Here is a 20,483-nt window from a genome sequence, read left to right as displayed (position 1 = left end):
GGGCCAGAGGGGACAATGTGTGACGTAGCCCCTCACTGGGAGGGTGTGGGATGGCTTCCGCCCGGTTCAGGGGGGGCTGTGCTCACCAGGGCTGGGGAGGGCGTGGCAGACAACAAGGCAGGGAGGCGTGACGGGGGCCCATGGGCGAGGACTCGGGTAAAATGCAAGGCCATCGGCGGAGCGTTTCAGGGAGTGAAAACGTGCAGGAAGGCTGGGCAGTGACTACGGTCCCAGGCAGGGGCAGGTGCAAGGCAGGGGAGCGGTGTGACCGCTGGGGCTGGGCTGCTGGTTTCGCCAGACCCCGTCACCAGGGACCAGGTGGCGTTGGCCTCCAGGCGCGCACCAAGGTCTCAGCGAGGAGCCCGCGTGGGCGCCAAGGCGGTGTCCCCGTGAAGCCGGCTCCCAGTGCGTTTGGGATGCACCTGGAGAGCAGGGGTGCTGGCGTGCGGCAGGGGTGGCCAGGGGAGGCTGGGCGGCCTCTGGTTTCTGGGCCTCCGCGTCTCCATGCCGCGGCTTCCGGGTATGGCCACGGCGGTCGTCCCCGGACGGTTTTCAGACCCATAAATGAGCAGAAGGAGCCCTCCGAGAGCGTCTCGTCTCCGGGAAGGTTCCTCCCTATGTCCCGGGGGTGGGATTGCCCTGTCCGATTCGTGGGGGGTAGAGGGGGTGCTGCATGGCTCTGCCGTCCGGGCGAAACTAGACGTGAGCTTCCTTTCAAGGGAACAGCTCCTTCATTTGCAGCTCCCGGGGCGTTTCGTGGTTTGCTACGAAGACTCCATACCTCTAACGGCCTGCCTGGGTCTCGCCTGCCGGGTCCCAGCCGGCTGCAAGCAGTCGGCTGACCTCCTACCCTCTGGGCACAACCCGGGACCCAGGGATCGCCCTGGATGGAGGCTCCTTCCCCCGAGACCCTTCACCACCAGCACCGACACCGAGCTCGACCCCCGCCTTGTGCTCACGCCCGATCTGCTGTCTCCCACAGACGCAGCGGGGTGCGTGGCCCTTTGCCGGGTGCTGTGGGCATCTGGAGCGATGCCGCCCAGGACCCACGTCTCCCGGGGGATTCGGCAAGAGAGGACGGTCTCCCTGTCCCGGGGCCTTGTCTCACCCGCTTCTCCAAGTGCCTACAAATCGGGTATATTGCTGCCACTTTGCAGGCGGGGCAACTGAGGCTCTGAGTAGCTGAGCTGGTAAAGGCCCATCTGGGACTCAGTACAAGTAAGCCAGGGTCATGATGGGCGGGGGCCGGGGGCTATTTAGATCCTGAAGCGAAGCAGGAAAGAAGTGACGGGCAGTCCTTCTCCGTATCAGAGACGAAGGAGTTTGGAGCTTGCTCAGGACGTGCGTAGCTACAGGTCTGGGGACAAGACGGGGACGTGTGAGGCAGAAAGTTCTTCAGTGGTGAGGGATCGTTGAGAGGGCTCAGAGGGGCTCTGTCATTAGCCCGGGAGGGGTCCCTGCAGGGGAAGAAGCGGTTGGCCCCTGCAAACAGTGACCCTACTCGTGACGGTTGCCGTTATTAACACGTGCTGCGTGCCTGGGCTACGCTGGGATGTTGCATTAACTCCTCCTTGGCCCACATGGAGTGTATTGTGCTTAATCCCATTTCGCAGAGCAGGACGCTGAGGCTGCGAAGGTCAGAGTGACCTTGGGTCAGAGCACAGCTGGGATTTGAGCTGAGCTCCCTGTGATGCCAGCACTGCCCCTCAACCACCGTGGCAGAACACCCCCATGCGGTCGGTGGGGGTAGCCGAGGCCAGGCCGCACCGCCCCTAAGATGCTCCCCAGCGTGGGGGTCAGGTGGGAGGACGTGTACAGTCGTCCATGAGGCGCACAAAGCCAGAGGCAGGTTTGGGTAGCATCGGCTCCTGCGGGCAGAGGCGGCCCACAGCGGGACCACCGCCTGGAGTGCGAGACAGATGCGCCTTGGAGCTGGGCAGAGGTGGGTGTTGGGGGCCGCTTGTGTCCCAGGGGAGATCAGGGCTCAGGACCTGCAGGGCAGACACTGTATTTCTGGGGCTCCAGGGCGCTGCTTGCCTGCAGCTACTCATGCAGGGCGAAGACGGTGGCTCCAGCCGGGGGCCCTTGGGAGCCTCTCGGCACCCGAAGGAGCCACCGGGCCAGCGCCCCCCACCCCCTTAAAGGGGTTGAGCGGGAAGAGGCGGGTGGGTCCGCAGCTGTGTTCTGCTTGGGGGAGGCTGGAGACAGGAAGGCCGGGCCTGGCAGAGGGTCCACACATCTCCGCCTGCCCCCAGCTCCTCCTGCCTCGACCCCTGCGGCTCCCCGGGGTCCTGGCCGACCACCAGCCTGCTGCCGTTCCTGATCCAGTTAAAGGGATGGCTCCCTGGGGCTCCCCTGTTCCACCGCACCGCCGTGGGGACTGCCCTTTCTGACCTCACGGTTACCCTGGGAGGCCCAGGGCTTGTCCTCGCCGCCTTATGACGTGAGGGGAAGGTTTAGAGGTTTAGAGAACCCCGCCCCCTACTAAAGGCCAGGCTGGCCGTGTGGCCCTGCCCATGGGCTCTCAGGGCCCTGGACTCCTGGCCCTGCTTCTGCCCTTTGCGATGGGCTTCAGTGGGCTGAACCAGGGAGCTCATGGTCACGGCCAAACTCCCAGAGCAGGGGCTCTCTGTCCCCAGGACAGGAGACAGAGCAGGAACACAGGGACACAGCCCCTCCTCGAGTTGTTAGACCACCCCAGGCCGGTCATCCTGGATTGCATGGTGTCTCAGCTGTGAAAGTATGTGTCCCTGCTGTGCCAGCCCTTTCTTGGAACTCAGGGTCACCCTGGCAAGTTCCACTGTGTGCTTGTCCCGTGCAAGGGCGGGAGTGCAGGTGTGGGTCAGGACGTGAGTGCGTTCTCCAGCTGTGTCCCCCAACCTCTCTGTGCATTTTCTGGCTGTGTCCCCAACCTCTCTGTGCATTCTCCGGCTGTGTCCCCAACCTCTCTGTGCATTCTCCGGCTGTGTCCCCAACCTCTCTGTGCATTCTCCGGCTGTGTCCCCAACCTCTCTGTGCATGCTCCAGCTGTGTCCCCAACCTCTCTGTGCATGCTCCGGCTGTGTCCCCAACCTCTCTTTGCATTCTCCGGCTGTGTCCCCAACCTCTCTGTGCATGCTCTGGCTGTGTCCCCCAACCTCTCTGGAATGTCTCTTCCTCGTCTGGATGACGGGAAGCTCTTGGCAGCCTGTCACTTGGTCCAAGCACCCCTGTCCCTCCTCCTCCCCGGGGCCACCCGGTCTGGGTTGGCTGTGCTGCTCCCAGATGGCTGCATGCTGGGGCCGCGTGCATCCTGCAGGCTGTGAATCTGGTGCTGGACAAAGCTGACCTTCAGTTGTCTGTGACTTCAAGCCTGTCAGCACACTGTTCCCAGTGCTTGCTGTCTGCGTCCCCCGGCCGCCCCCCTCCGAGACAGGGGCCAGCCGGATGCTTCAGGACCTCTGGCGCACAGCCCTCCTGTGGCCGGCCCCTTAGGACCCTGGAGGAGGCCTCTCCACATTGCCTCCCGCCCCTCCTCCTTCCCTCCGCAGTGGCCTGGCCCTCCAGCTGCCGTCTTCCAGGGCAGCAGAGAGTCCCAGGGGCTATGCCGCCCCGAAGGTGGGGAGGGTCCCCGTTCAGCCCAGGCTGCGTGGCCTGCCAGGAAGTCCACTTCCGCCCTGCACCCCCGGGTGCCTCCAGGGCTGGACAGTCATGTGGCAGGGCGCCCTTACTGTAAACGATGGGAGCCTCGGGCAGCTGAAGCAAAGTCGAAGCTTCTGGGTTTCTTTCCTTTAAAAAAAAAAAAAATGCTGTGCCAAGAGGCGGGTGGTGTGGCTTTAGGTTGTCTCTCAGAGGGGGGAGCCCACGAGCCCCCCTCGCCCCGTCCCCACGACTCATCACCCCCTGACGGAGGCCTTGCCGTAAGTGGCCTTGGCGTCGCTCGAGCGTCCTGCCTCCGGCCCCCACCCATCGGCAGCGCCCCGGCCGCCCCCTCCGCCAGCCTGCGCTTTCTCTGTGCGGGATGACTCCCGGCAGCCTTGCGGGCTCCTTGGTGATCGTGGGGACACCACATTCATTCGGACCGAGAGGGAGGGGCCGCTGCGTCTGGACGCCGGCTCGTGCCGGGAGCAAATAGAATTTGATTTTCAAACACCCCTTCAAGAAGAAGAGCCGCTTCCTCATTTGTCCGCCGGCTGATCCCAGCTGCACCCCCCTCCCGCCCCCCGAAGATGCGCCGGCCTGCGCGCCCCAGCCCAGCTGCCCTCGGTGCCTTCCGGCCACTTACTTTCTTTGCCTTTCGGCGCCGGGAGCCAGCCCGCGCTGCCGTGGCTCGGCGGCCTCCCCACCATGCCTGACTCCTTCCTCCCGCTCGCCCGGGCTCGGTGCTGCCTCTGCCCGCCCCCCCTCCGAGCCCCATTGTGCCGAGCCCGCCTATCCCGTTAGCCGGCCCCCCGGCTGCCCCCGCTCCTCTCCTCCTGCGCTCTGTGCTGCTTACTCTCCTCCGTGCTGCCCGGATCCGGCGAGCTGGGTGATTAATTGGCTATGATGATGAGCGTCCCCGGCTCAGGATCAGCCACGGTGATGATGACGGGTTACAATAATGGTCGCTATCCCCGGAATTCTCTCTACAGTGACTGCATTATCGAGGAGAAGACAGTGGTCCTGCAGAAAAAAGACAATGAGGGCTTTGGATTTGTGCTGCGAGGGGCGAAAGGTAAGAGTGGCTGTCTCCAGCCCGGGTACATTCACATGTCGTGTGAGAGTGTGTGTGTGTGTGTGTGTGTGTGTGTGTGTGTGTGTGTGCACGCCCGTATGAAAATGCTCCCCAGCTCGGAAAGAAGCCTTTTTTCCTGGGGGCACTTGGTTGCTAGACAACCGTGTTCTTTAACATTCTGCCTCACTCAGAAAACACCGGGGCTTGCTTTCGGAATATTTTCCATTTTCTGTGCACAATATTGCTCTGAACAGGCTCTCGCTCGCTCGCTCTCCCTCCCCCCACCCTTTCTCTTTTTAATAAGAAATCAGGGGTTCAAGCTACATTTTATGGTGTAGTTCAGCCCGGCTGTGGCTGGATTTGGAGCTCCTGTTCTCAGATGTCCACAATCACCCGGTGCTGAGTTTGGGGTGTCTAGAAACTGCCCCATTCTGGGAGTGGGCTTCAGTTCCAAGAGTAGCAGGCATCCGTGTGCCCGCCTCTAAGGTGACTTTGCAAAGGAAACGTGGCAAGATGGTCCCCTCTGCCGCGGACTGAGCCAGCAGCATCCGCATCACGTGGCCTGTGGTGGGGGGTTCCGGGGCGACATTCCACGGCAGCGCGCCCACCACCAGCCCTGAACCTGGGGGCTTCCCTTTAAGAAGAAAACAAAATGGCATCACCTCCCCATGAGGGGAGGCAGCTGCCCACCGCGCGTGTGGGGTGAGAAGCCATGTGGAAGTTTCGTCTCGGAGCCTCCGTGCTGTGCTGGGGTCCTGCACCTGTGCTGGGAAAGGCCTCCTTCCCCGGGAGCACCCCCACCTGCCCTAAGCTCAGGCTGCCTGGGAGCGATCTGTCCAGAGAGAGGAAGAAGAGCCAGATCTGTCCCCGTGTGTGCGTGTCCACGGCTGAGTGATGTTCTGTCCCCTCCCCCTGCCGGGGTCGTCTTCCTCTTGCCACCCACCCACCCCGGCCACTCGTAACTACCCAGGGAAGCCCGTCTCTTGCCCTGGAGTTTTTGTTCGGCAGCTGTGTGGGGCCCAGAAGCCGCGGCTCGCGCTGCCGAGGAGCCGGGGGCCCAGCCTTCCCATGGGTGCTGGCCGCAGAGTGGTCGCAGAGAGCCGGGCTCCCCGCGGAACGAATTCCCAAGCAGATTCCAAATCTGCAGCCACCCACTGGGTCAGCGCTATGATCTGTCCGTGCTCCAAGTTGAATTCCTTTGGTCCGCGCATCTCTGTAGATGTAAATTTGGCAAGTGTTTCAGTGTGGTGTTTCTGTAGCTCTGTGTGGTTATGGGGGGAACTTTTCCATTTTTAGAACTGAAAATGTTTAGTCACTGATGCTTTTAAAGAAAATGACAGGCGTGTACATACAGACATGGACAGCGAGTGTTTTCGGCAGAAAGGCCGAGGGATCCGGGGGCACCACAGGGCAGTTGGTTTCACTGCTTGAGTTGGTGCCGACCTGTGGCCGTGGCTGTCGAGCCCTCCCCAGGGGAGAGCACCCACTTCTGGCGGGAGACATGCGCACCTCCTTCCTCTCGGTGTCCCACGCGGGGCCAACCTGGAAACACCACCCAGGCTGGTATTGAGGTCTCCCTTGTCTTCCCAGCGGATACGCCCATCGAGGAATTCACACCAACGCCAGCGTTCCCAGCCCTGCAGTACCTGGAATCTGTGGATGAAGGAGGGGTGGCGTGGCAAGCCGGACTGAGGACGGGGGACTTCCTGATTGAGGTAGGGACACCGGTGTTTGCATCTTTCCGCTTGGGGAGAGCGCCGACTCTCTTACGGCCGGGGCCCGTGGTCTCAGCAGCACGGCCGTTGGGCCAGACCTAGGGGTACTCGTGGAGGCTGCTCCGGACTCGTGTCGTGTGGTTATCTCCATCCATTGTGGATGCCACTTCCTGTGGGCTAGTGTGTGTTCGGAGCGTCTTTCAGGCCTCGGCTGTAGCTCTTCGGAAGGTAGAAACGTTTGTGGGCGTTGGCCACCGGTCTTCAGGTGGAAGGTAGAAGGAAGAGAGACACGTGGCTGCCATGATGTCGGGGACACGCGCGGATCTACGTGTGGTTCTGTTATCGCTGAACAGAGAAACGCCAGGAGGGGCCATCGCCCATTCTCGTGCCACAAGGGCAGGAAGGAAAGTGCTGTGCCGCGGCCCTTGCTTACGTGAGGTCTGTAACGCTGGTGGCGGAGAGATCGCTGACTCGAACGTCGCAGTAACGCTGCCCGTCCGATGACTGGCCTTCAAAGACTAAGTGTGAGCGAGAGGGGAAGCTGGCGTTGCCAGTATGAGAAGGAAAATTTTAAATCCAGGTGCTTTGAGAACGGGCTTTTCCCGGTAGGTATGAGAGGAGGGCACCTGTTGGGATGAGCGCTGGGTGTTGTATGGAAACCAGTTTGACGAGAAATTATATTTAATTTTAAAGAAAGGAGGGAACTCTCTTCGTTCGAAGAACCCCACTAGACACGAGCGCCCTCGTTTTCCGAGCCCTTGCTGGAGTTGGCGCCTCGGTGTGCGTCACGTGTCTGGGCCACCAGCGCTTCCGAGCTCCCTGCGTTTTGCGGGTTCAGGTGTCACTTCCCATCTTGTTGTGCAGAGGAATGTGTTACTCTTTGGAAATGTTAAGGATAAAAGAGGGTGCCGTACCTTGGAAAAATTACTGTTAAGGGGTTCGGTTCGCTCAAGCGGTCCTCCTTGGGAGTTGACGTTTCTTGGGAAGGCATTCTTCCGGGCTAACCCCGAGCCCAGTGTCACCTGCACTGGAAATGTCCACGCAGGTGGGAGGGGTGGGATATGTGGTGGCCCCGCCGCTGGGCCGGCCAGACACTTGCTCTTCCTGCAAAGGAGACCAAGCCCATGGCGACGTGGCCACTGGGAGCCCTTCTCCCGGTCATGCCTAAGCTTCCCAAGGTGCTTTTGAGCTCGAGTTTACTCGTGGCCTCCTTAGTGCTTCTCAAGGCTGGTGGAGTCATGGAAATCCAGAAGGAGAGGCACGCTGGTGGAAACAGACCCAAGAGCCAAGGAAAATGGAGAAGGTGACTTACCCTCTTCAAGGTGCCTTGTGCTGGTCTCGTTTCATTTGCTGAAAGATGTATTTAAATTATTGTTGACCAATCAGAGCCCGGCTTGGAAGAAACCTTGGGTGCGTGTGTATCCAGAAGGATGGAGAGTGGGCCCGCTGGGCTTTCGTGGGTTAACTTGATTTGTAACCTCACAAAAACGCAGAGACTGGTTGAATCATCTTCTGTAGGATGTAGTTGTGATGTAAGTCTCCTTCGCGCGTGCGCGCGCGTGTGTGCGTGTGTGTGTGTGTGTGTGACAGAGAGAGACCCAGAGACAGAGGCTCCAATAGGTTGACATAGCCGATGCTGGTTCTTGGGTTTAAATAATACATGAAGGCTACAGATGGAAGCGTGTCCCCCGTTGTCTGGCTCATCAGAGTGCCTCCTTGATAAACTAGTCGGGAAGAAAAACGTGGGACCGCCTCGGAGCATGTGCTGGGCCCATCCCTTTCGCAAGGAAGCAAAGCTACACCCGGTCGGCGGACACATCTGCAGTGTGTGCCTGGCCTGGGCGGAGAGGGCCAGCCGCCCGGCCAGATTGGAGCCTCCGTGGAAATTGGGAGCGGGGAGAGTGTCTGCACTTGTGTTTGCAAAACACTTCCTTTGACATTGTTTCTAACCTCTGATATGCAAATATATTTGCCATCTTGGAACAGGTTTTAGATTCCGGGTAACCTCTGAGCTCTGGGATTCTAGGAATGGCTGGCGCTGAGAGGCGTGAATGCTGTGTTGGTGTTATTTTGTCACAAAGACCCGAAGGAGGGCTGAGCCCTCCACAGCCACCCTGGGCCGCTTACTGGGGGTCACGTGCTAATGGGGGGATGGGGGTTGGGCTGCTGGAACACTGACCCACCCAGTGCATTTCCAAGGCCACTCTTGGGGCTCAGAAAGTCTCCTTTAGCTGCTTAGATTAAAAAAGGCAGAGTCTCCCTGAGGTGCTTCCCAGCTGCTGGGTTGTACCACTGGAATATTAGAGTCGCTTATAGCCTCATAGGTACGTGCATTTTCCAACAGACTGTTTTTCCACCTTGTCCGCTGAAAGGCTTCAACCTTGGAGGGGTTGTTCTAAAAGAACCCACGTTGTCTCGGGCGAATCTTAATTTTGGCCAGAAGCCATCCCTGGAGTCGAGGGGGTTTCTGAGCCTTGGGGAAGTGCAGGGTCCCGTGTGGAAGGGTCACAGGCATGAGCAAATTGTCCTTGTTGCCCCGCACTCCTCTGGGCAAACCTCCTTCTCTCCCTGCTCTTGGAAAGGAACTCGGAGCATGCCAGCTGTTTGTATTCTCTCTAAAAACGTGTGCTGTGGTTTGAACGTGGGACCAAGGGGCAGCTCCCGGTGGGTCTGTTCTCTCCTCCAAGTCTGGCTGGACTTGCATCTCCTGGACCACCGTCCTTCTTCCTTCTTAGACGTGGTCATCTGCCGGTGCCACCAGCTCCTGTCGCGAAGGGCTTCCTATCGTGTGTGCTTTCCTCGGTGCTTGCCCTCCAGAGCTGACGTCCCTCCTGCCCTAGCATTTGGGAGGCGTTTGCTCCTTGGTCACCAGGACGGTTTCTTTGCTGACCTTGCCCCCCAAACTCCCCCCGCCGAAAAGCAAACACTTGGGGTAGAGTCCACATAAAAGGCCATCGTGAGCCCAGGAATTACATTAAGATAGATGCGTCTAAGTGTGCCAGCCGGGTTGCTATAAAAATTCATCTCAGAGGAGGAAAAGGAGAAGTGGGTGCCCCACAGAGGGGGCATCTGAATGTGGTGGCTCCATAGGCCATGTGTGTTTGCATTTTCAGATCAGCATAATGGGCTGGAGTCCCCTGCGTGGCTGGTGCCCCTGGAGCTTTCCCAGAGGGCTTCAGGTGGTGGCGGGAGTGGGCAGGGCAGCCGGGGCCGAGTCCTTCCCGGGAGGAGTGGGTCTGGGTGGCGGTGACAGGCCAGGGACGGCAGTAAGCACAGGAGTCAGAGAAAGTTCCTCTTTCCAGGCAGGCCAAATATAAGCACGGGGACTCCACCATCCCGGAGTGACAAAGGTGCTGTGTTCCAGCAGGAACCCAATTCAAACCGGGCTTAATAATAATAGACGCTCATCCGAGAACTAAAAGCAAAGACTGCAGAGGTAGAATCAGCCTTCGGGCACAGATGGTTGAAGACTTCATCCGCTGTTTCCTCGAGATTATCCTGATTGGATCTCCCCGCCCCCATGAGATGGGGCAGGAGAGGTCACTTACGAGGAGTCCCAAGGATGACGTAGAGAGTTTCACATCAAGTAATTGAGGAGACGTGGATGTTGGGATGTCACTTTGGTGTCCTGCATGGGACTCCCCAGACTGGATGGCCTGTCAGCCTCATACAGTGAAACCTGGCCAGCGACAGAGTCACCTGTCATTATTTATAGAGACCTGGATGCCAGCCCACACCTACAGAATCAGAGGCTTGAGGCAGGGCCTGGGCATGGCATCTTTAGGTACTTAGGTGATGCTGCCGGGGGTTCCAGATCGGCTGGCCTGATCGTGTTGGCTTTTTAAAAAACGAGAGAGAGAGCGAGAGAGAGAGCGAGCATGAGTCGGGGAGGGACAGAGAGAGAGGGAGAGAGAGAATCCCAAGCAGGCTCCGCTCAGCACAGAGCCCAACACAGGGCTCGAACCTGTGAACCGTGAGCTCATGACCTGAGCGGAAGTTGGATGCTCAACCGACTGAGCCCCCAGGAGCCCCTGTGTTGGCGTTTTGAACCCTCCATCTGTCATCAGGTCCTGCATGGCCCTTGACACGAGGCCAGGACCATCTTCCTTCCACAAGTCCCCCCACCCCCGTTCGGAAACCCAAGCTTTGTTTCTTGCTTCACTTTCTTAAATGAAAATGTTCTCTCTCAGAAGAATTTCTACAATACAACCAAACACTACACGTCAAAAGACCAAACAACGTTTGCAGCAAACACAGCCAAGGCCCGTGTCCTTACTGACAGTAACCAAGGGTGCATCTGCCGGGCACTGCACAATCCCATGTAATCCTCGCAGCGAGCCTATAACGTGGCTTCTGTTGCCATCCCCATGTTACAGATGAGGAAACCGGGGCACAGAGAGGTTAGGCCACTTGCCCACAGTCACAGAGCTGGAAAGTGGATTCCAACCACGGTAACGCCAGAGCTCAGAAATTCTTGAGAGACACGCTGATGTGCTTGATATATAAATGGGCAAAGGGTAAGAAGAAAAAGAGATGACAAGGTGCCAGTTTTTATTTTCAAATTAGCAAATGCTTTTTTTTTTTATTACTCTACCCGTCGCGGGTGACAGCACTCATGTTGCTATGTGGAAGAATAAATTGCCGTAAACTTTTTAGAAATCGATGTGACGGGATGTAGTAAGAGCTATAAAGCCGAATCAGGGATTTTGTATCTAGGAATCCGTTCTAAAGGAATGATCTACAAACAGACAAAGCAGAGAGCACAGTGTAGCAAAAACAGTCTAAGGGGCTGGGACTATAGGGAAATGGTTGAGGGGACATCATGCATCTGTTGTGGGCACACAAGAAAGCATTTAAAAATCATGCTTGTAAGGAGTTCTTGCTACTAATGAGAACAGATCACCTTATATCGGTGAAAAGGGCAGAACCAAAATTGTCTGCATAATACCACCTAAATCTCCCCCAAAATAGGCATAGGAAAAAAAAAAGAGAGGAGAGGTTAACCCCTGGGTGACGGGATCGTGTATGGTTATTTTCTCTTTTTTCAGACCTTTGTCTATTTCTCAGATTTTCGAGAGTGACAGTATTAATTTTTTTGACAGGTACTAATTTCATAAATAGAAAGTTATTCCTTAGAAGACGCTGTCGCACACAGTTGAGTGGTGGCTCAGCCTCCGTGGCCAAGGTGTTGCTGTTTGCTTCGGGGACGAGAACACTTTCCTGGGCGTTAATTATTTTCCTGGGGCCATTACTTACCAACCTGATGCCGAGCTGGAGGCTCCTATGGTTTTTGTCATTGTTTTCTTAGCCCTGAAGTGGCCAATCTCGTTTTTGTGTTAATTCCCTAAATAGGTTTTCCCTTGCAATTAAAAGCAGGCAGCAATATCCTTCATCCTTGAAAACTGATGCTTGAGTTTGCTAATTACTTTTCCTCGTATTAAATGCTTGTACTCGTGATGGCCTACAACTGTTTTATAATCTCAGTTTGCACCGAAGTGAGGATGCTAAGGGGGATGCCCCGGGGTTTTCCTCAGAGACCATTTGAGTATCTTATGTTTCTTCGGCTGAGAATCGTAGCACGAGCTCTAGAACACATTTGCCTAAACCATTACCTGTCACCAAGCTGGGGATGTGAACAGTTGGAAAAGCTCGGGGGTAATCTGCCAGCCTTCCCCAGCTTCGGAATTAAATTGCACGAAGGACAGGAAATGAAGTTCAGGTTCTGCCCCCTCGGTTGCTGCGCCCGTCACTGATCAGCCCATGCTTCCTGGGTCTCAGTGTCCCCATCAGCAAAACGGGTGGTTGGGAGAGTTCGGTCATCAGGACGGGCTGTGTGCCACGAGCTCTGGGCACATGGGCCGCTGTGAGCGCCGGTCTGGTTAGAAGGCCGAGGCCAGCAGTGCATGCCGTCAGCACTGGCTGGTGACCATCCTGTCCTTCGTTGTCATTCATGATGCTTGACTGGGAAGAAGGAACCGATGACTATTAGTGGAACAAACAATAATGGTAAGTCATGATAAGTTCTAATACTGGCGGGCGATCACCACCACTACCGTCGCAAGCATGGAGTGGTTACAGAGCACACCCACGCTGTGCCAAGCACATAAGTCAAGAGCACACTGGCCGTAGCTTCTTCATGCGTCTCTGTGGACGGCATATCAGCTGATACAGGCACCTGGCCCGCCCCACCTGCAAGCCCCAAATATCTCTGGCAGCCATGCCCCCGGATTTGGCTTGAACCTCTGCTCCCAGGGCGCGCCCTCTCCGCCTCGTTCCGTTCTCTTCTGGCACGAGTCGGGCTTTTAGGTAATCTTGGAATTTCTCTTCATGATTCCGTTTTGCCCTCCAGCCACAAATCCCAGGGCTGAGGCCAGAGTCCTGTCGTGGTTTCCCCGGTGCCGGCATCCTTCCCAGACAGTTGTTCAGCCCCAACACCCAGCTCACATTTCTCTGTCCTGCCTTTCGGGATATTGTGAGAGGCTTTGTCACATGTCCTGCTGGTGCCCCCATGGCCAAGCTGGGAACTCGAGCCACCCCACTCCCCCAAATTCTTAGCGTCTTATTTAAATCATTTTACAGGGTTATCTAATTCAATAACTAAGTGAAGACCGAATGCCAGCTGATACTAGCGGGAAGGTAGGGTGACTGGTGAATTCTTGACTTTGAGTCACATTGGTACTTCAGTTGTGAAGTTCTGTTGGTTTCATGTCAAAGACAAGCAGGGCCCAGTGGCTGGCTGTGGTCTCTCCAAGTGTGGAGCGTTTCCGTTCTGAAGCTCTGTGGCTTCTTGCTGTGCTCATGTTGGAAGAGGTCTGGGCCCCTTGGCCAGCCTCTAGCTCTGGCTCCCCTGCTGCTGGGCTGCCGGCACCTAGGTCAGTGCAGAGAGTAAGCATGGCCATCTTGACTTGCCTCTTCACCTCCCTTCCCAGGCTTGCTGGGGTCTAAGCTCCCAGTCGCTTTTCAGTGATGACTGAAAAATATTCCTTTGGTAGCAAATAAAAGTCAGCACAGAGGAGCATGTCTGTTTTTGTTGCTGGCCTCCACACGATGCCAGTGCCTGTGGCAAACTGCTGTCATTACAGTCTTGGCCTTTCAAGGCTGACAGCATTGGGGTCTCTCTGTGTATCCTAGCACTGGGGTCTTTGCTCTCCAGGGCTCTAAAGAGACCCCTGCTCTGAGCAGAGCCCCTGAAAGTGTGGGAGCCTGGACCCCTTTCCTGCACATAGCCATAGCCCCTTTCTGTGCCTAGAGAATGATTCACTTTGTCCTCCATATTGACTGGGAACAGGTGGTCCGGGCTGAGGAGCAGCCCGGAATCCTGCTGAGAAGGTAGATGCGGGCCGTTTAGCTATTGCAAATCTGAAGTCTTGGCTCATTCATTTTGGGGTTCTAATTTGAAGCATCAGTGATTTCAATTTCAGGCTAAAAAAAGATTCAGAATCACTTCAGGGGACCACGGCTGCTGTGCTCAAGGCTCCATAGGCCTAGCAGATGGCAGTGCACTGAGTTGGATAGAGACAGAAAGGAGCCGTGGTCAAGGGCACAGGCTGTGGATTGTGATCTGGGTTTGAATCCAGCCTCTGTCACTTGACTGTTTGAATGCGAACTTGGACAGATCTCTCATCCCTTGGCCTCAGTTTCTTAAACTGTAAATAAAAATGTGTTTGAAGCACATAGCATGGCTCCTGGCAGGGTGACATCTCAACAATTAGTATGAATTGTACACATCACTTTTACAACTTCATTCATTCAGGTGCTGGGCTGCCATGTGCTGTGGGGAGAAAAGACATGAATCAGACTCAGTTCCTTGGGGAACTCAGTCTGGAAGGGAGCAAAAAGCCCCAAGATAAATTTGAAAAAGGGCTTTGCAAAAGAGATGGTGTCGGCACCGTGCTTAGTTGAGTACGTGGGGTTTCCATAGGCAGAACTCAAGAGGGGGGTTCCAGGGACAGCTTAGAGTGTCGGGAGCGTTCAAGGTGGATTTGGGAAGTGGCCAAATGTTATGGAGCTGGGGGTGACTGGGGCTGGTCCCGAGAGGGCCTGGAATGTCAGTTTAAGTAGGGGCGACAATGTCCGGTCAGTGGCAGGGAGCCATAGGAGAATGCCTGAAATGGGATCTCTCCGTGGTGCTGAACCTCTCCAGGGTGTGGGGACCTCTGCAGGGCATGGGACCTCTCCAGGGTGCTGAACCACTCCAGGGTCCTGAACCTCTCCAGGGTGTGGGGATCTCTCTAGGGTGCAGGGACCCCTCCTGAGAGCTGGGAGGATGGGGCCTCCCTCAGAAGAAGCAGCCTGGTGGGAGGCCTCAGTGCTTCCTTTCTCATTCCCTTCACCTCCCATCCCTGGGTCCTGTATCCTTGGCCTTCCTGGGCACTGCAGCTTATTATTCGGCAAGTGTGCTTGCCTGCTTGCTGGGAAAATCTCTCCTGTGAGGAGAAGTGAAGGGACCAGTATGGCTCGAGTATTTGTGGCAGCCTATGCTCTAAGCCAGCCTTCACTCTGTCACTGAGATCGCAGCTTACATGTCACCTTCCCAGAGGGGACTCACTGGGCACCCTCTGGTTGCCCCTGACTCTGACACTCCACTGTGTGTTTCCTCCACCATCAGAATCATATGTGTTGGGTGGTTGATTTACTGTCCATCTCTCTCATGAGAATGCCTGCTCCCTGCAGGCTGGAGAGCTTGCTGACCTGGTCCCTGCTGTATATCCAGCACCCAGTAGATGATTGATGCTTAACAGAAGTCCCAAAACTTGTGTTCAGTGATGGACACTCCTGAGAAGTAGGCATTTTATGCCTTCTTTGCAGGTGATGGAACTGAGAGATTAGACGGCTGCTGAGGGCCCCAGAGAGAGTGCTGACTCCCAAGCTTGCATCTGACTGATGCCCTGAGAAAGTCTAAAGTTTTTCAGACATAATCCTATAACTGTCTTCCCCAACCCAAGAAAGATGCTGTAGACCCAGCCCCAGTCTATATGCGGTGAGGTCTACAGGAGGCATGGTGAGCCAAGAGCTCCACGTTGGAAACTTCTGGCCCAGGGTTCTCTGATGTGCCTCTTGACTCCCCTGAAAGGAGCCCTCCTGGGTCCTCACCACCTGCCCTCCCTCCCTCCCTTCCTCCCACGCACTCATCTCCCAATGTGCTCAGCAGGCTCTCGTTAGCATTGATTTGTCTGTCTGCCGTGCCCTTTTGTGGGGCATTTCATGATACAAGCGGTTAGGTTGGCAAATGAAATGAAGGAAGGCCTCATGCTAAATGCCCTGTTGGATCTTCTAATTGATGGAGTTTGTCAGTCCTGGGAACTAGGCTGTGTGCAGGTCAACAATAAGAAGAGTTAAGAAGAGAAGGGCTGGGGAAGGGGACATGGAAGGCCGTGGTTACCATCCGATGCTGTGAAGTCATGAGTGGTCTGCTCTGAGACCACTGAGACCAACCTCCCCCAGGCGGAATTTCCAATCACCTCTACCTGGACCTTTGGTTTCACGTAACAGACTTTTTAGTGCACCTCCTCTGTGCTCAGCCCTCCGTCAAGGAGATGAGTGGAGGCCATCTTTGCTCTCAAGGGGCAAAGCGGAGTGGGGAGGGAGGCCCGCAAACCTCTGCTGGGACTCAGAGCTGGGGCACCGAGGAAGGGATGGTCATTCAGATGAGCTAGGGAGGCAGCACACACATCCAGCCTGGAAAGACAGATGGGCCTTAACCCTGGCCCTCTCTCCCTGGTCTCCTGAATGTGCCACACTTCCTCCCACCCCAGCACTTGCCCACACTGCTCACTCGTGCTCTCTGTTACCTCCCTCCTATCTCCACCTCCTCCACCTGCGTAACTGGCTCGCCCTTGGATCTCTGCTTGGTAGCCCCTCCTCAGGGAAGCCCCCCCGACAGTCCCTGAGACAGCCACTAGCAGCACGTGTCCCTGTCCCTTCCTGACCTGACCTCAGGGGCCAGCCAGAGCCCAGCTCATGACAGGTACACAGTCAGGGTCCGTTAAATGGTGGGAGGCACCACAGGGGGAGGGCACAGCCAGAGGAAGGCTCAGGGGCGGAAGCACATAGACCTGTGTGGGAAATGTCAGGAGGCCCAGGAAGGATGAACAGGATGGGCCCTCCAAGTCAGGGAGGGCCTTAAATGGGAGCTGAGTCATTGGGCCTCACTCTGTCTCCAGAGGCATGCTCGCTCGGGGATTTTAGCAGGAACTTCCGAGGCCTGCCGATCACTAGGCTGGAGCCTTGCTGGAGAAGGGAGGTGGAGGCAGACTGGAGGCCACTGCCCTTGAGAAGCAGGTGAGGGTGGGGATTAAACGCTCAGTCCCGGGAGGCAGCCCATCTGGGTCCAAATCCAGCTGCCCTACCTATGCGCTGTGTGGCCTCAGGCAAGTTACACAGCCCCTCTGTGCCTCAATTTCTTTGCCAGCAAAGTGGGATTAAGAAGAGTATCTCTCTCCTAGAGCCATTTTCTGCTCCAGGGAGACTTCCCCATCTTCACTCTTCAGGAAGATCCTGTCCTTACCGTGGACCGCAGGACTCTACGGCTCCCAGCCTCCCTGCCCCCAGTCCCCTGCCCATCCCTTCCTTCCCCGGGGACACCCTCCCACCAGGCCTTCCCTGACCCACCTCATCCGAGAGGTACAGACCTCCACAAACTGCAGCCGCTACTGAGGGATGCGTCTCTTCTCAGCTTTGCCACGCGTTGAGTTAACATGACACAAGGATGTGCTGGCTGAACATCTCCCCTCCAGAGCCCGGGTCCCCTCTGCGGGCAGAGCCCTCATCCAGGGGGCACCTGCGGCCATCCCAGCACCCAGGAAAACAGAGTCTGGTGCAGCAGGAGCCTAGAGTATGTCTGTTGGTTGAATGGATGAGCTGTGATCCCGGGCCTGGCCCAGAGGCTAGCTGACACCAATGAGGACAGCGGGGCACCCTGAGAGCTCATACCGGGCACTTCCGCGTCGGAGGGGTGGCTGGTCTCTCCTAGACCACCTCCCTCGCATCCCCCCGGTCAGGGCCAGGACCTCGAAAGGCGGACAGAGACACAGGGGGCGACTGACTTACATCAGAGGGAACCGCACTTGGCCAGTCCTTCCCCTGAAGTTCCAGAATTCTCTCAAGAATTCTCTCCCACTGCCTACTCAAATCCCACAGCCTTTATAGGGGGATGTGTGCCCCTGCTCTCAGAAAACGTTAGGGTTTGGAGTAAACTCTGCCCCCGTGTATTCTTGCTGAGGGGTTTTTACATTAGTGCTGTTTCTTTAGGGTTGGCGCAAGTCACGTCCACCCGGGTAAAACTGGGAATACAGACAAGCCAAAGGGAGAAGTCAGCTGACGCTGACAGGAGACGGGGCTGCCGTAGTATTTACCTTCTCAGGTTGTCATTTCTTTGTACGTGTCTGTCAGAGACACATTTTGCCACGTGTGTATACGCGTGTACTCTTTATTGTGCGTATCCTTGTTATTGTGATAAAATACACACACCATAAAACTGACCAGTTTAGCCATTTTTTAAGTTTAAGCCATTTTGTGCGACCATCTCCTGTCTCTAGTCCCAGAACGTTTTCAACCCCCATGAAGACACCCGTCTCCATTGGCAGCCACCTCCCATCCCGCCGCTTCCCTGCGCCTCGGGCCGCCACTGATCGACTTTCTGTGTCCATGGGTTTGCCTGGACGCATGGGTTGGTTCTGGACGCTCCATTGGCCTGGAGTCCTACGACACGTGGCCTTTTGTGCTGGCTCCTTCCACTGAGAACGCTTCCACGGTTCACCCGCGAGGTAGCGTGTGTCGGCACATCCTTCTTTCTGTGGCCAAATAACATTCCGTTGTGTGGACGACCCACACTGTGCTTGTCCATTCGTCCGCTGGTGGACGTTCAGATGTTCGGGTGCTTTCCGGCTTTGCCTCTCGTGCATAAGGCAGCTATGAACGTGCGTGTGCGAGCCTTTGTTGGGGTCCCTGTTCCCGGTTCCTCGGGGTGTGCACCTCCGAGAGGACTTGCTGGGTCATGTAATTCTGTGTTTATGTAAACCGCTGACCCAGCCTCGGGGGGAAGCGACAGGCGTTCCGTGAGCGCCTAGTAAACGGCCATCGTTATGCTCAGCCTGGCAGGGGAAGCGGGAGAGCGGAGGGAAGGGGAGGCAGCCCCGGCCCACGGACCCAGAACTCAAACCCACCAGCACCTTCACTGCTGGACAGCCTGTGCTGGCTGCAAATGACATCAGCCACGGTGATGACGGTAACAACGGGAAATGCTCCCATCCCACGCACACGGACTCACTCGGTGCTCAGTTTCCTTGGGATATTCCTGTCAGCTCTTTGTTTTTCTGCGTGAGGAGCCTGGGGCACAGAGAGGGGAACTCACTTGCCTGCAGATGCACAGCAAGCAAGCAGCCGAGCCGGGCTGTGGTCCAGGCAGGTGATTGCTTCGGAGGCCATGCTGTGAGCTTCTCCACCGTGAGGCCTGGAGTAGGGGACGGGGTGAAGGGACTGGCCAGGGACGGAGCGCGGTGGGCTGGGGGGAGGGGGACAGGAACAGAACGAGCGCTTCTGTGGACTGGTGAAGCAGCATCCACGTAAAGCATCCTGCCCAGCATCCAGCATGCGGCTAAGCAAGGGGCAGGGCCTGAGAGATGGGGGTTGGGAGGTGGTGGGGTGGGAACAGCTCCCAGGGCTGTGGTGTCACTGTCACTGGAGCCGGCCTGGAAGTGGTAGGACGCACTGCAAAATGCACCTTGCCAAGGGGGTGGCTTTTGTTAAGGAGACGCTTAGGCCCGTTGACCCTGGGTTTGCAGAGGCTGGGACAGGAGGCGGTAGGGCTGAGCGGGGCAGGGCCAGAGCAGCCAGGAGACCGCTGGTGGCACAGCAGGAGGGACTAGAGGACGGATGTGCAGACGGGCAGACAGCTGGGTTTCGGTGACTGATCATCTCGGAGGCCATCGGCGGGTGGCTGGGAGGAGGGCCAGAGGTGGGAGGAATGAGAGAACCCGGGAAAGACACCTCAGATGAAGTGGGTCACTGCCTCCTGGGGGGGCAGTGGGGGCAGCGGGTGCCAGCAGCAGCTCCAAGGGGGGGGCAGTCCCTCGAGCCCCAGGACTCCCAGCCAGGTGGGCGGAGTTTGTGTCCGCTGACAGGTCATGGTCCCCCACGGGAGCCGCCCTGTCTGCTGCCACTGCCACCTCGTGTGGATGCCCCCCTCTCAGCCCTGTGCCCCCAGAGCGCGGGTCCGGGACGCTCTGGTTCACCAGCAAGGACGCTGAGGCTCAGGAGGACCACGGGCCTGGCTCTCACGGCGGGCCTGGAGCCAGAGGGCCGCAGTGCCCTCCGTGTCTTCCCAGGGCGGGCCTCATCGCCCGGCACGGAGGCCCAACCAGAGACGGCAAAGTGGTTCAGGGCCCGAAAGGAGGCGTGGACTAAGCAGATGGAAAGTCCATGGAGGGAGAGGCTGTGACTGATGGGAAGATACCTGGAGGGCTTCCTGGAGGAGGTAGGGGGAGCAGGGTCTTTCCACCTCAAGGGGAACCAGTTAAGGTTGGAAGAAAAGCCAGAGCGACCCCGTCTCCCCAAAATGCTTCTCAATTGTGTGATTCCAGAACTCTCTGTATGATTGAGAGAACTCATTTTGAACCGGCTGGGCACGTAGAGAATGCGCTGATTTGAGTGACGAAAATTCCAGGGATGTTTGGCTTCAGGCCCAGCTGGACCCAGGCGCTCGCTCAGCAGTGTCCCCCCAGGACCTCGCTCCCCGTCTCAGCTCTGGGTTCCTCTGTGCTGGCTTCTCGCCAGAGCGAGCTCTCCCCGCAAAGGTGGCAGAGTCAGGATCTCCAGGACTTTATCGCATCATGGAGGAACCCCAGCAAACAAGAGCACCCCACTGGCCTGCCTCAGGTCACAGGACCGTCGCAGAGCCAGTGATGGACGAGGCTGAAGGAAGGTGCCGGGCGGGGTCACGTGCCCTCCCCAGCGGCGGTGGGCTGGCTCCCAAAGGAAGGTTGAGTCCCGGGTATAGGGACAAGGAAGGCAATCGACGGGGCCGGCGGATTCACCAGCCTGCGAGGGATTTCTGCCTCTCTGAGCTCATCGTGCAC

At 57.2% G+C, this 20,483-nt stretch overlaps 1 protein-coding gene across 1 annotated transcript in view; it reads left to right on the top strand.

The window, feature by feature from the left end:
• Positions 1-20,483, top strand: part of SHANK2 (SH3 and multiple ankyrin repeat domains 2) — a 490,643-nt gene that overhangs the window by 339,782 nt on the left and 130,378 nt on the right. The window contains exons 16-17 of the mRNA XM_042957704.1: positions 4,611-4,693; positions 6,284-6,408. Coding sequence (XP_042813638.1) covers positions 4,611-4,693; positions 6,284-6,408 — 208 coding nt within the window. The remainder of the gene's footprint in view (positions 1-4,610; positions 4,694-6,283; positions 6,409-20,483) is intronic.

Source organism: Panthera tigris, chromosome D1 (genome assembly GCF_018350195.1).
Source record: "Panthera tigris isolate Pti1 chromosome D1, P.tigris_Pti1_mat1.1, whole genome shotgun sequence".
Classification (NCBI taxonomy): domain Eukaryota; kingdom Metazoa; phylum Chordata; class Mammalia; order Carnivora; family Felidae; genus Panthera; species Panthera tigris.
This window is presented reverse-complemented; position numbering and strand designations above follow the sequence as displayed.